The 14,520-nt window shown below is 35.0% G+C and overlaps 1 protein-coding gene across 3 annotated transcripts in view; it reads right to left on the bottom strand.

The window, feature by feature from the left end:
* The window catches only part of P4HA1 (prolyl 4-hydroxylase subunit alpha 1), a 94,443-nt gene that overhangs the window by 79,074 nt on the left and 849 nt on the right, over positions 1–14,520 (bottom strand). For 2 of the 3 annotated variants that reach the window (XM_002920407.4, XM_011226452.3), the window contains exon 2: positions 432–539. In XM_002920407.4, coding sequence (XP_002920453.1) covers positions 432–507 — 76 coding nt within the window. In that variant the 5' untranslated portion in view covers positions 508–539. Of the gene's footprint in view, positions 1–431; positions 540–5,707; positions 5,797–14,520 lie in introns of all 3 variants that reach the window. The other variant, XM_034662673.1, reaches the window with a different exon arrangement.

A 14,520-nucleotide genomic window follows, 5' to 3' on the forward strand; every position in this document is an offset into this window, starting at 1 on the left:
ATGTACTGCTTTTGTAATCAGGAAAAAAAAATCTTTAAATTTAAAAAACAGACTTGTAGAGGGGAAGGAACTAAATCAATGCTTCAGTCTCTGGCAATACACTGTATTTGTTTTTACTGATTTAAAAACACTAAAAAAAAATGGGGCACCTGGGTGGGTCAGTCAGTTAAGCATCTGCCTTCAGCTCAGGTCATCATTCCAGGATCCTGGACCCCAGGATCATTCCAGGATCCTGGGGTCGAGTCACACCGGGCAGGGAGCCTGCTTCTCCCTCTACCTTGCTTATCTCCCTCTCCCTTGCTGCTCCCCTTGCTTACTCTCTCTCTCTCTCTGTGTCAAATAAATAAATAAAATCTTTTAAAAAGCCCACACTAAAAAATGGAAAATTTTAAATGCAACATCAATACAAACCAAAAAATAGTAAGACTTACCAATTGAAGTAAAAAAGCCTGGATGGGCCAAAGACTGGGGAAGTAGAATCCCTACAATTAAAATATGCCAGATCATCTTGGAACACTTAATTTTTCAGGTTCACACACCTACAAGAGAAATATGGCCATTAAAACAACAAAACGTAGGGTAGTAAAAGTTCCTAACCGATTTTCCTGCAAACAAAATGTAAGTCAGACACTAAGGTTGCCCATAGACTGTTGTTAACTCTTGTAAGTTGATTTAATAATTAATAAGAGCCACTATCTTGTTTTTCATATATCTAGAGTACTTTTACATTCCATGTTAAAGAAAAATATAAAGGTTTGTTATTACCTGAGAATTTATGCTTAAAAATTCAACCAAGTTTGTTTTCTCCTTAGCTACTACTAGTTACAGTGATTAGATAGTAACTCTCTCATATAGTGAGAAAAATAAGTTTTCTGTTATCTATGTCTAAACTATGAATTTCCCATAAAAATACACTACTTCACTAAAGTGATTTAACTTAAACATTACCAAAATACATTCTGAAATCTTCAAATATTTTTTTTAAAGATTTATTTGACAGAGATAGAGACAGCCAGCAAGACAGGGAACACAAGCAGTGGGAGTGCAAGAGGAAGAAGCAGGCTCATGGCGGAGAAGCCTGATGTGGGGCTCAATCCCATAACACCAGGATCATGCCCTGAGCCGAAGGCAGACGCTTAACCGCTGTGTCACCCAGGCGCCCCCAAATATGTTTTAAAGAGAAAAAAAAAGTTTTCAGAGCCACTGATTTATCCTTTAAATTCCTAACTCGTTCCATGTTTTCCCTACATGGCTTTCAATTTTAAAATAAGTTCAATTAAAAGTTCTACATTTTCAGGGCGCCTGGGTGGCTCAGTTGGTTAAGCGTCTGACTCTTGATCTAAACTCAGGTCTTGATCTCAGAGTCATGAGTTCAAGCCCGGTGTTGGGCTCTATGCTGGGCATGGAACCTACTTTAAAAAAAAAAATAAAATAAAATAAAGTAGATTTTTGGGGTGATAAAAACATTCTAAAATTGACTGTGGTGAGTGATGGTTGAAGAACACTGTAAAAGTACTAAAAACCACTGAATCATGACCATTAAATGGGTGAATTGTATGGTACATGAATTATATCTCAATAAAGCTGTTATTTTTAAAAAGTTGTACAGAATCCAAAATGAATAAACAGCCTTGTCGATTTAAGCTAGTAATTTCTCTCAAAGGACCTAGTGTTGAGGTTTTCCTTTCTACTGTGTTCTATGTAAAAATTCTTAGCCTAGTACACAGCTATGGATTTTTTTTTTAAGTTGGCAGCAAAGCCCTTCTGTCTTTTTTCTTTGTCCCTGGTAGCACTGACTTTTCTAGAATGAATTCTTCACAGCAGATGCAAATCAACTAACCATCAGAAAGATTTTACCCTTCTTTCCCAAATGTCCTGACAGCACTTTTCTTGCTCCTTTACCATCACATACACGGACTTTTTAAGTCCTCCTTATTACCTTCCAGAAGAGAAAGTTACTATTATAGAACCTCTTGCCCCAGTAACAGGCTCCCATTGGTTACTCTTCTTGTCTCCCTATTCCTCTTTGAGCCGGCACTTCTGACTATTTCCAAGTGACTTCACTTAAACCAACAGGTTCAAGTCCACATTGGAAAGCTCCCTATTCCGCCAAAACAAACAAACAAAAACAAAAAACAAAACAAAACCATAAAAAAAAACCCTTTCCCCTTCTTGAATCTCAATAAAAAATAGATCACCACAGAAACTGACATTCTCTTTCCTCAAGTTTGCCACAAGCTTCCAGATACTTCCAGAACCACACAGTAGTGAAATACACTGCTCTCTTGGCTGCTTTACAGTAACTCTTTGGGAAGGCTTCTAGAATGCAGCAGATGCAGACACTTCCTCTCCTGGGCTCCTGCCAAAGCACAAGGCTTTTTCAAAATCCTGGGCTGTCTGAAAAGTCTAGAATCTTCTCACTGTTTACACAGATTTCTGCCATAATTTTCTTCATGAATAAATGTTATTTCCAGAAAATAAAATGCTTTTGCTATACTAACAAAAGGCTAATCAGAAATGCTGTCTAAATGTTAAACTCTGATAAGAAAGTTTAGATTTGTCAGGTAAGAGGGTATTTTTTCATAGCTAAAATATATTTTGTAACTCAAGTTTTTTTGGTCATCTTTCATTGTCCTTAAATCCCTCAATGAATCAAGAACCATTAGCCTACAGAAATCACTAAAGTTTGAAAACTGCATTTTAACAATGATAGAACTTAGAAATTCAAAGCATTAATCAAATGAAGAATAAATATACCTTTTGCATGCTGCAAAATAAATTCTACATGGATTAACAAAAAGTTACTAGATCTCTAAAAGGAGAAAAGAATCTCTAAACTTTAAAAAAGATAAAACAAATAACCTATCAAAAGCCAGACGGAATTTAAATACACAAAATAATCTAGGCTTCTATATGTTTTTTTAAAAACCCAGAAACAGGGCACCTGGGTGTCTCAGTCGGTTAAGTGCCTGACTCTTGATTTCGGTTCAGGTCATGGTCTCAGGGTCCTGAGATGGAGCCCCACGTCAGGCTCTGTGCTGAGCATGGAGCCTGCTTGAGATTCTCTCTCCCCTTCCCAGCTCACACACAGCACACATGCTCTATCAAACAAAACAAAACAAAACAAAAAAGTCCCAAAAAAACGAAAACCAAAAACCAAAACCCTATAAACTTACAAATTAGGAAACTAAAGAAAATGGAACTCATTTAAGGAGTTCATACAAATCAGTAAGAAAAACACTAAGATATTAACAGAAAAGTAGATTAACAATGCAGAAAGTCACAAAAGAACGAAAAATAGTTTTAAAAGTTCACTCAGTTATCAAAGACCCATTTTTGTCCTTCAAATGAACAATTAAATTTAACAAACTTATAATTCAAAATATCTAATGATGGTAATATATATATATATGTCAAGGAACTTGAGTATATTCTTTAACTTGTGAATTTAAATGAAAACACAAAATTTAAACATTAACAAACTCACATTCATTGCTGGTGAGAAAGCAAAATGGTAAAGCCATCTTGGAAGACGGTTTGGGAGTTTCTTAAAAAATCATACTTTTACCATATAATCTGGCAACTGTTCTCCTTTGTATTTACCCAAAAAAGTTGAAAACTTATGTCTACACCAAAACCTGCACGTGGATATTTCTAGATTTCTTCATAATGGACAAAACTTGGAAGCAACCAAGACGTCCTTCAGTAGGTAAATGGATAAACGGGCACATCCAGACAATGGAATATTATTCAATGCTAAAAGGAAGTGAGCTATCAAGCCATGAAAAGACATGGAAGAATCTTAAATGAGTATTTCTAAGTAAAAAAAGCCAATCTGAAAAGGCTATGTACTGTAGAATTCCAAAAAAAGACATTCTGGAACTATGAAGATGGTAAAAAGATCTATGGTTGGGAGATGGGAGGATGAAGAGATGGAGCACAGCAGATTTTTAGGGCAGTGGAAATATTCTGTATTATATCATAATGATAAATACATCATTTATTTTTGGACATACATTTGTCCAAATCCACAGAATATATAACACCAAGAGTGAATGGGTAATGTAAATAAACCATGTATGAACTCTGGGTAATTATGTGTCAATGTAGATTCAATCAATTATAACAAATGTACCACTCTGGTGTGGGATGTTGAGGCTATCCATGTGTGGGGGTAGGAGTTTTTGGGAAATCTCTGTACTGTCCTCTCAATTTTGCTGTGAACCTAAAATTTCTTTTAAAAAATAAAGTCTTAAAATAAATTAACATCGTACAACCCTGGTGGAATCTGTGTTGAATTAGATTAAGTTTCCACTACTCTGACAGAAAGTCATAAATAAATATGGATCAAAACAAAGAAAAAAATTAATACCGTAATATGATCCTAACTATGCATGAAAATATACAGAGAAAATTCACCAAAATGTAGTTGTTCCTGGACAACAGAACATTAGGTAATTGTTTTCTATTTCTCTGTATTTTCCAGATGTCCTAGGGTATATTTACTTTTATAGTGACAAAAAATTAACTCTATACAAAATCATAAACATACAATAAAAAAACATGAACATATTATTTATGTCACCCTAAGCTTTTAATGAAGTGGTTAACTATTCTCTAAATCAAAAAAGTAGCTAACAAATACTATCCCCATTTGTGCCTGTTCTACATTCTAACTATATAAGCCTCCAGATTGCGCTCTCTGCTACAAAGATAGGAAGTTTATATGAAAGCAACCCAAATATCCAGCCATGAACTACATTGTCAGAGTAGCACACTTTTCTATTATCCTTCCTCTTACAGACAGACATATGATGTGGGCTAAGCCAGTCACTGACATAACGTTTGAGGGGTGGGTTTGTGAAGTGGTACAAAGCAGCTCCTTCTAGAGTTGCTCAGCTTATAGGATTTGAATTTGGAGCTGCCTGTGATGATCTTTTCCACTTGTCAAGGACACATAGGAGCCCAATCTATAAACAGAATAAAGTCATCGAGAGACAACCAATTCCAAGCTCTATAGCCCTGATTCTTTCCAATTATTGCTTTGAATCTGTGAGCTACCCCAATAATCTCCCAACCCAGTAAAGGGAGACTCTAAATTCCCTTTTTAAGGAATTTTAAACTACATCAAGTTGGATTTCTAACATTTGCAATATAAAGTTCAGACCCACACAGCATTACTCCAAACACAGTACTACGCCAACCAAATGAAGATAGCCCTATATAGCAATGGTTCTCAAACATTAGCTATATCAGAATCACCTAAAGGTCTGAGGCATGTAGATAATTTACACAAGTTCTTAGGTGATGGTGATGCTGCTGGCCTGGGGATCACACTTTGAAAACCACCAGATACAAACATCCCTTAAAATCATACAAAAGGTGCTTTCTACCTTTAAAAGAGTAAAATTTTACTTTATTTTTTGAAAAAAATAATTGAATTTCTAATTATTCTAGTGAATAGTTCCTTTAATCTCTCTCTCTCTTTTTTCTTTTTTTAAGTAGGCTCCATGCCCAACTTGGATCCCAACATGGGGCTCAAACTCACAACTGTGAGATCAAGACCTGAGCTGAGATTAAGAGTCAGATCCGCAACCATCTGAGCTACTCAGGACCCCCTCCTCCAATCTCTTTTAATACCAGATACTTGTTAATAAGCAAGCATATCTTTATTAATCACAGGTTTTTAAAACAATGGTTTCCTTACTTCTGATGTCTCAATTCCATTCATTTCCATCTTCATTCAGTTAGCAGCTTGCAAAGCAAATCACTATAAGCATTTAAGAGTCAAGCATCCTAAAAGACAATGGAATTTTATCAAAAACTATAAGATAGAGGGGCTCCTGGCTGGCTCAGTCGGTAAAACATGAGACTCTTGATCTCAGGGTTGTGAGTCTGAGCTCCACAATGGGTGTAGAAGTTACTTAAAAATAAATTTTTTTAAAAAAATTTTTAAATACTAAGATACAAATGTCTCCTGTTCTAAATCCTTAAACAAGCTTGAAATAGAATGTAAATGGGTTAAAGAGGATGCAAGGAAGGTAAACCTCAGCTCTTTGAAAAGACTGGATGAAAGAAAAGAAAAAAGAAAAGAAAAGAAAAGAAAAGAAAAGAAAAGAAAAGAAAAGAAAAAGAAAAGAAAAAGAAAAAAGAAAGAAAGAAAGAAAAGAAAAAGAAAAGAAAAAGAAAGAAAGAAAGAAAAGAAAAGAAAAGAGAAAAAAGAGAAGAGAAGAGAAGAGAAGAGAAGAGAAGAGAAGAGAAGAGAAGAGAAGAGAAAGAAAGAAAAGAAAGCCAAAGGGGAGTCAAAGATACAAAGATAAATTCATGCTAGCATCAAATGTAGTATGGAAACACTACAGATAAATTACTGATATTTTGGTTCTTGGTTAGATGGTGGGTTCATGAATGCTAATTACCTACTTTTTATAACAAATGTATATTATACATGTTCAATATGCTTGAATATTATATTTTAGAAACTATAAGGAAAAAAGAATATGGAAGAAATCTTTCTGGAAAACATATTCTCAGGTAAGCCAGATAAAAATAAACAGCAAAGTATAATATCTATCCAAAACTTTCCCTACAGTCCTTCTCCCAGGAAAGTCCAATCCCACACACTCACAGGTCAATCAAACCTGGGAACAGATTTTAAAACAGTTCTACTACATTGTAAATATTTACAACTTTGAGTTATCAGGATTCATTGAATTGTATGTACAAGTTATTTAATGAATTACTAGGAACAGGGTATCTGGCAAATAACTCTATTAGCCTTTCAGTCTAACATTTTTCTTCCAAGAAAAAAATTGCAACATTTTAAAAAGTTGGTCTTTCCCAGATAAATCATTAAAAATTAATAAGGCCAACTAAAGAATGTTTGATATTCTAATCTAAACTTTCTCTGACACTAAAAATTTTCCACAGATCTAGCAGTCTCTCCATACCTTACACAACTGTTCCAAATCTTCTTTTAGAGGGCTCCAGCTTAAATTTATTTAACCTCATACAAATCCCACATTCAACTGTTGGTATTCCTGACATCTGTGTTAGACTTTAATTTTTTTTTTTAACAGTTTTTATAGTGAATGCAAAAAACCAGCACAAATCCAGGCTTCTAATTCAGGCTATAACAATGTGGTGCATAGCAAGACTTGGCATGTCTCTTCCATCTAAGTAGGAAGGATTTTCTAAGACAACTAAGAGTACTTACTAATAGAACTAGTTATATTTCTGTTCTTCCTTATAATCCCTCTGGCAAATTGCCATTTGTTTTAACTTAACACCATGAATTCCAGTCATACTTATGCTCCCAAAGAGAGTAAGCCACATCTCTAACACATACAATCTGACGGACTAAGTGCTTTAATGGCTATGACCAACTTTTCTATCAAAAACTCAGAAATCATGCTAGCTTTCCCACAGCTTTCTGTACTTGAGCAGTGAACCCAGTCATTGATATAATTCCAGCTGAACAACATTTTGAAATTTGGTTGGAAAGAAGCTCTAAATCAAGATATTAGCCTTACCTGAAGTACAATATAGTCTGTCTTTTGGAGATTCTTTTCCTTGTCAGAAAGAACTGAATATATCATTTCAAAAACACACACCTATTTTTGCCTATATGCTGCCTCTACCACCACTACTCTTTTTCTTCTAGAAACTGCCCCCTTCTACCTTTTTTACTGCCTCAATCTACCTTTAATTCATCCTCATAGTTTCATCAGTCATGTTATACAGCACGATACTTCTCCCTCACCAAGTGACCAAAGTTCTTTCCTGGAAATTTTGAAAATAAAATTGAGAAAAAAAGGGCAGGCACTCTTTGAATGCCTGAATTATTTAAGCCTCAGGAGAAGTAATGGACCAGATTTTGACATATAGGTCAAAAAGTAAATGAAGTTTATCTGGAAAGAATAAAAAGCGAAGCAAATATACAGAGAGGAAGATAGACAAAAGAAAACATTCTGATGTTCCTGATATTCTTGAAATCTAATCACATTCTGGACCACAATTGTTAAACAACTCCCTATCCCCACAATACTTACATAAATTCCAATGTGTCTTAGTATGAGTTGGGTTTCTGTTTAACCCAGAGTCCTAATTAATTGTTTGTCTAACCCTGCAGTTAATATTTTTGTAGGCAAAATAAATAATAAGGTAATTTTTTGGCTTGTTAGAAATCCAAAGATATCAAAGATAGAGTTTAGAGTAAATATTTTAATCCATTTTTTAAAAAGATTTGAATTGGAACTTGGATTCAAAATTGAATCTAAACTTGCTTTGTTTTTCTTTACCAGTATTCTACTTCACCTTTACTTCTGTGATGGTTATATTGCCTAGCAAGCACACCTGTGGTTGTGAAAATAGCATAGCAAAAAAGAAAATCCCCAGTTATTGATGCACTAGATTTGTGTATGTCTTTTAAGTAGTTCTAGTTTCCACTTTACATGGAATCATTAGGAAAAGTGTAAAAATTCAAAAGTGAAGTTAAAAAATTCTATTTATATTAAACTCAATGTATAAAGTTTGTTTCAACTAGAAAAGTCAAGTTCCCCCAAACCAGAAACATTTTACAAATAAATGTAGGCTGATGGAGAAGGTTTGAGAAAGAAATGAATCTTTATTATTAAAATGGTGCTATTCTTCACTGACTCTTAAACTATGTATATTAAACTGTATAATATACCTCTCAACTATTTCAAACACTTTAGTTAGAAATGCATACATTTCCCAATGTGGGGGGAAAGGTCAGGATTCTTTTTTTTTTCTTTTCTTTTTTTTTTTTTAGGAGTGGCTTCCTGGCTCACTGTGTTGAGAAGGATTCTGAGGCCAACACCTAGCTCAGTGCCGTAACAGACCAGCACCCTATGNCAATATCTTTAAGGCTCTGTAATTCAATTCCTAAGAATCTATCCTAAGGAAATGATCCTAAATACAGAATGCCATTCCTAGCATGATTTCTTTTTTTTTTTTTTTAATATTTTATTATTATATTATGTTAGTCACCATACAGTACATCCCCGGATTCCGAAGCAAAGTTCGATGATTCATTAGTTGCGTATAACACCCAGTGCACCATGCAATACGTGCCCTCCTTACTACCCATCACCAGTCTATCCCATTCCCCCACCCCTCTCCCCTCTGAAGTCTTCAGTTTGCTTCTCATAGTCCATAGTCTCTCATGTTTCATCCCCCCTTCTGATTACCCCCCCTTTCTTTATCCCTTTCTTCCCCTACCGATCATCCTAGTTCTTATGTTCCATAGATGAGAGAAACCATATGATAATTGTCTTTCTCTGCTTGAAAGGTCAGTATTCTTATGCCCCACGATACAGAATATAAGAAATTTACCAGAAGTGATATTAAAAGCCCCCCAATTAGTAAGATTCATCAATAATGTCCACCTTTATTTGGTGATCCCCTTAACAAGAAGCTGAATAAGCAAAAAAGGTATCAAAATATTAGGTCAAATTTGACTGCCAGCAAGTAATAAAAAAAACAAAACAAAACAGTGATTTAGATGGAAGTGCCTAGGAGGATACTAGGCACATAGAAGACACTTAAGAAACGTTACTTTTAGATGTGGGGCAAGAACTTAAGAATAGATGGATCTGTTGCCAAGGGTGTTTCAAGGGACGTGGGAAAAGGAAAGACTTGGAGAATGGTGGGAAGCCCAGGAAATCTCGATCCTGGGCTAAGGTGGTGAGAAGGAACAAGTAGCCTAGTCTAGTAGCAGACAGACTCAGACTTTTATAATTTAAGGATTTGAGTAGAAGTAAGTGGACAGAAGCAGTGAAAGGGAAAAGAGAAAAGAAGTAACCATTAAATTATATATGCTTTATTTGTTACTTACAAATGCTAGTATTTCCAAATATTAACATACTCTATATATTTCTCATTTTAAGAAAGACCTTGCAGTATCTTCTCTTGGCTGTATAAACTGGTTGTTATATTAATGAAACTGTGTATCCAATAACATAAATGTCAATTAATATTGGTCAGGGCATTAAAAAACCAGCAGTAATATAAAAAGCAGCAATTAGAGATTCAAACTCTTAAAACTTTACACAGTAACTAAAAGAGCTCAAAAAAAAATGTTAACTGAGAGGCAGGATCACAATTATCTTCACTCAACTTCTGCATTTTCTTTAATAAACACTTAATAGAACATTCAACAAACATTTAATAGATTTCTATTTCTGTAAGTAAGCAAGCTAAAAAAAAAAAAAGTCAAAGTAGCACTGAAGTGAAGAGACAAATTCAAATCATGAACAGATTGACAAAATCCAAATGTTTAACTCCCCAGCTCTACTAGCTGACACAATACCACCATCAATCCCTTTTGCTCCAAAGGGATTTTTTATTTACACAGGAAGCTCTGATAAGACAATTTTACTGTCATCACCACCCTAAGGATATAACTGAAACGTAAAATTTAGATTTTTACATTTTAGAGTTTTTAAGCTTAAGTAAGGAATATGAGGTGATGGCAAAATATTCCAAAAGCAGAATTTTCAATGAAACATGTAGATCAGTGGAACAAAATAGAGAATCTAGACACAGAAAATGGTCTGTTTGGTTTTGGCAAAGGTATAAAAGCAACTCAACAGAGGAAGGATAGTCTAGAATAGTTGGATATTCATGCACAAAAAAAAAAAAAAGTTTTATTTGGGCACCTCATATCCCCGAATGGACACTGGGAAGCTCCCTACCTAGGAATTTATATAAATTTTGGTACAAATTCCATTTTTCTTAACCCAAGTCTCCCTCTTCTCATTCTAGTCTTCAATTCCCTCTTTTTCCTAATGCCAGATCCAAAATTGTCAAGTTCAGGAAAAGATACATGAAATAAAGTTACATACACTAGATAAGGAGAGATGAATTCATGGTTGCAGAAGATGTGAATCTAGATATGGGTTTCATTCAGTACTTACTCAGATTTAACATCAAGTAAAATGTTAGTAACATGCTTGCAAGGCATGTAACTTTCATGTCCCATTTTTCCTACAGAACATTTCTTACTACTCTTTTGATTCTCCCACTGTCTACTAGACACATTATAAATGCTTTTAAAATGAAACTGAGTGGAATGATTAAGTTAGTTACTACTAACCAGGGACCCTACTTTGTTTCAACCCTGGATGTTGAAACCATTTATAATACAAGGTAATATGCTATTAAATTGTTTATTTTTCCCCCGTTCCATTTCCTCAGACTCAATCTGATCAACTTTCAAGAATGAAGTACTATGAAATGTGAATCAGAAAACAGACAACCTGGGTCCAAGTCCAAGTTCTGATAGTTACTATATTCTTGGGCAAATTACTTGACTTCTCTGAGCCTCAGTTTCTTCATTTGTAAAATGCGGATGATATAAAACAACCTCACAGAATTATTTTAAAGATCAAATTATATATAAAACACTTTAAAAAATATAAAGTGCTTTAGTCGTTGTCAGGTAGATTAAAAAATCTTTTTAGAGCCCAGTCCAATGCCCCTAGAAAATTCTTTCAGGGGGAAGGAAAAATTACAGATGAAAGGTTTTATTGTCATGTTTTTCTTTTCCCCCAAAAAAGAAAAAAAGCAGATAGAAAGAAAACTGGTTAAAGTTGACTGTAGCTATACAGGTGGATAAAAGAAACCACTAAATTACAGCCTTCTCTTTGCACTACTTATCATGGAGAAACAGCTCAAATGCCTAACAAGAAAGAAAGGCTGAGTATATTAACATAATATTACTATTTAAATGAAAAATATGTAAACCACCAAAACATGGACATATTTATTTGAAACACTAAGCAGGAAGAGGAAAAAGTCCAAGATAGTATGCATTCACAGATGACACTATGTAAGAAGCATGACTCCTATATTGTATTTTTGCCAAAGTCCAACCAAATATACTAATAGTCATGCTGATCATCCAAAGCAACATGAGGAAAAGGAATGTTTCTCATTACATCAAGTTCAAAAATTGCTGCAGTAGTCTTAATGAAGTCTTTTGAACTTCTAGGTTTTATTAAGGCACAATATTTGGCCAGAGGAAAACCAATGAGAATTTAGCTTCAATTTATACAAATAAATTGCATTGGGTAGAAACACGAATGAAGCTTTAACTAGTCACAAATATACATACACACTTTATTTGGCTTGTCTCTTATAGTCATATATTGTACATACAAACACACCATTATGATTTAATTAAGATTCAAGTTCTTACTGTATGAAGAGCAACAGTTTCATGCCAAGGACCTATACAATTTATTTTTGTTTACATTCAAGCATTTTCTACTTTCAGAATAGAACCAAAGACAAATGACAACATATGGGGGGAGGGGAAGTGGGGGGGAGCAATATCATGTATGATTGCCTAGACAATTTAGCAATTCAACAATTCTCCCACCAACTTATTAACTTTTGCTAAAACCGTTTCAGCAAAAGTTTATTACTGTCATCTATATACTCAAATCTAGTCAGACTTACTGCTCAGTTCCATTTTCAGAAATATTCAAGAAATACTGCCTCAAGATACCTAGATGTACTTGAAGATTAACTTCAAATATCTTTTATTTTTTTATTCTTATACCAGTTTCCATATGTGCAAGGTTGGGGGAGGGAAGTATCTGTAAATGGTACATAATACTTCATGCAGATGTGTGCACTTCCATTTTCTGACCCAGGATCCATACCTTCTATCAGATTCTCAATGGATTTCATGACCTCAAAATAAGTTGAGAACTGCTACTAACATATCTCACAGGGTACACTTCCCAAATCTAAGAGCAGTAATGATATCCCAGGTGATAATTAATTGCTAAATAAAATAAGGCATTCCTTCCACAGAAGTGAAGGCTCACAGCTTTACCACTGGGTCCCTGGAATAACTCCTGCGGCATCTCTGGAATAAAAGCAGGACTATGAACTTAGCCTTAAGAAAGATACTGCTTGTCAGTACACAACCTACCCTGCAGCATTAGAAAAGGTGAACATCTCATTATCAGAAAGCCAAGGTTCACCTGCAACAATCTGGACTACCTAAGTGGTATAAAGCTTTTTTTTTTTTTCAAAAGTCTTTTGCACTGTCTAAATTTTTCTACAGTAGTTAAAGTTGTATATATTTCTTTTATCTGTTTTACTACCTTAGTTACCAAGGCACAAAATGACAAATGTAATTATTCGTTTATCAGAGTCCTGGCTTTAAGTACTTCAAAATAAAACTCATTTTAAGATGTCAAAGGAAACAGCATTATCCATCTAAAAAAGAGACAAAGTAGTCCTTTTCCTGGTTAATCTGTGTTAATCTATAAGAAGCATTTGCCATCAGCTATCTAAAACACTAGCAGAGGGGCGCCTGGGTGGCACAGCGGTTGAGCGTCTGCCTTCGGCTCAGGGCGTGATCCTGGCGTTATGGGATCGAGCCCCACATCAGTCTCCTCCACTGTGAGCCCGATTCTTCCTCTCCCACTCCCCCTGTGTTCCCTCTCTCGCTGGCTATCTCTGTCTCTGTCAAATAAATAAATAAAATCTTTAAAAAATAAAAATAAAAAATAAAACACTAGCAGAACTCAAAGCATAATGTTTCAAAATCAAAACTGGCATGGCTTTTTAAAGGTAAGTCATAAAGCCTATGCTTCCCACAGAAAGAAAAAGGTAAAATTTGAGGTTCTTATTTAAGATTCTGAAATTATATTCACAGGTTAAAAGCCAAAATTGAAGGAAAAAAACACATGCAATGCCTATTTAAATTTCAAGTGAAGGCAACACATATTATAAGTTGTTCACTTTCTGCTCCTTGAATATTTCCTGCTTAAGGTATCCATTTTCTCCATAGAAACTCAATCAGAAAAATCCCTTCAAAATGTTTTATGAATTGCAATGTTCCTATTTCATCTGATTATATTAGAAAAAGACTAGCCTCATTCATAAAGCTATTTACACATCTAAACCTAAAAGGCGAAATACGTTTCTTCCCAGAAACTTTTTTTTTAAAAAGGAGCAAAAACCTGATGAAAGAACACTTCTGCCACGTCTTTTCCCCTCCCCCACTCACGTAGTGGCTGTTTCATCCCTTCGGAGTGCGTTCCAAGGGAAAGTCCAAAAGCCACAGCTCTCCGAGAAACCAGAAACAGTTAAGTTGAAATTGGCAAGTCTCTGTGGCCTTTCAGATCAATTCCTAAAAGGAGAGCTAGCTGCTTCTTCATCCCTTTCTTAAAGCAAACAGTGCAAAATTCCAAGAGTCTTTACTCTCCGGGAACGCATCTAAGTGTCTAAAAACTAAACTCTACTTAATACATTCGATTATTTAGGAGAAACAGTCTCCTAGAAATGGTACCATTCTTCCTTCCCCTTAAAACATACATCTGGGAGGCATTCGTGAAATCCAACTCTTAAGTTCTCACACAACCACGAAACTCGCTACACTGATGTGCACTTTTTAAAAGCAGCACACACTCTGCTGAGAAAAAGAGAAGGGGGATGGTGAGGGAAGCTCGTGTGCCTTTAAAAAAAAAATCGTGGAAG

Source organism: Ailuropoda melanoleuca, chromosome 6, assembly GCF_002007445.2.
Source record: "Ailuropoda melanoleuca isolate Jingjing chromosome 6, ASM200744v2, whole genome shotgun sequence".
Classification (NCBI taxonomy): domain Eukaryota; kingdom Metazoa; phylum Chordata; class Mammalia; order Carnivora; family Ursidae; genus Ailuropoda; species Ailuropoda melanoleuca.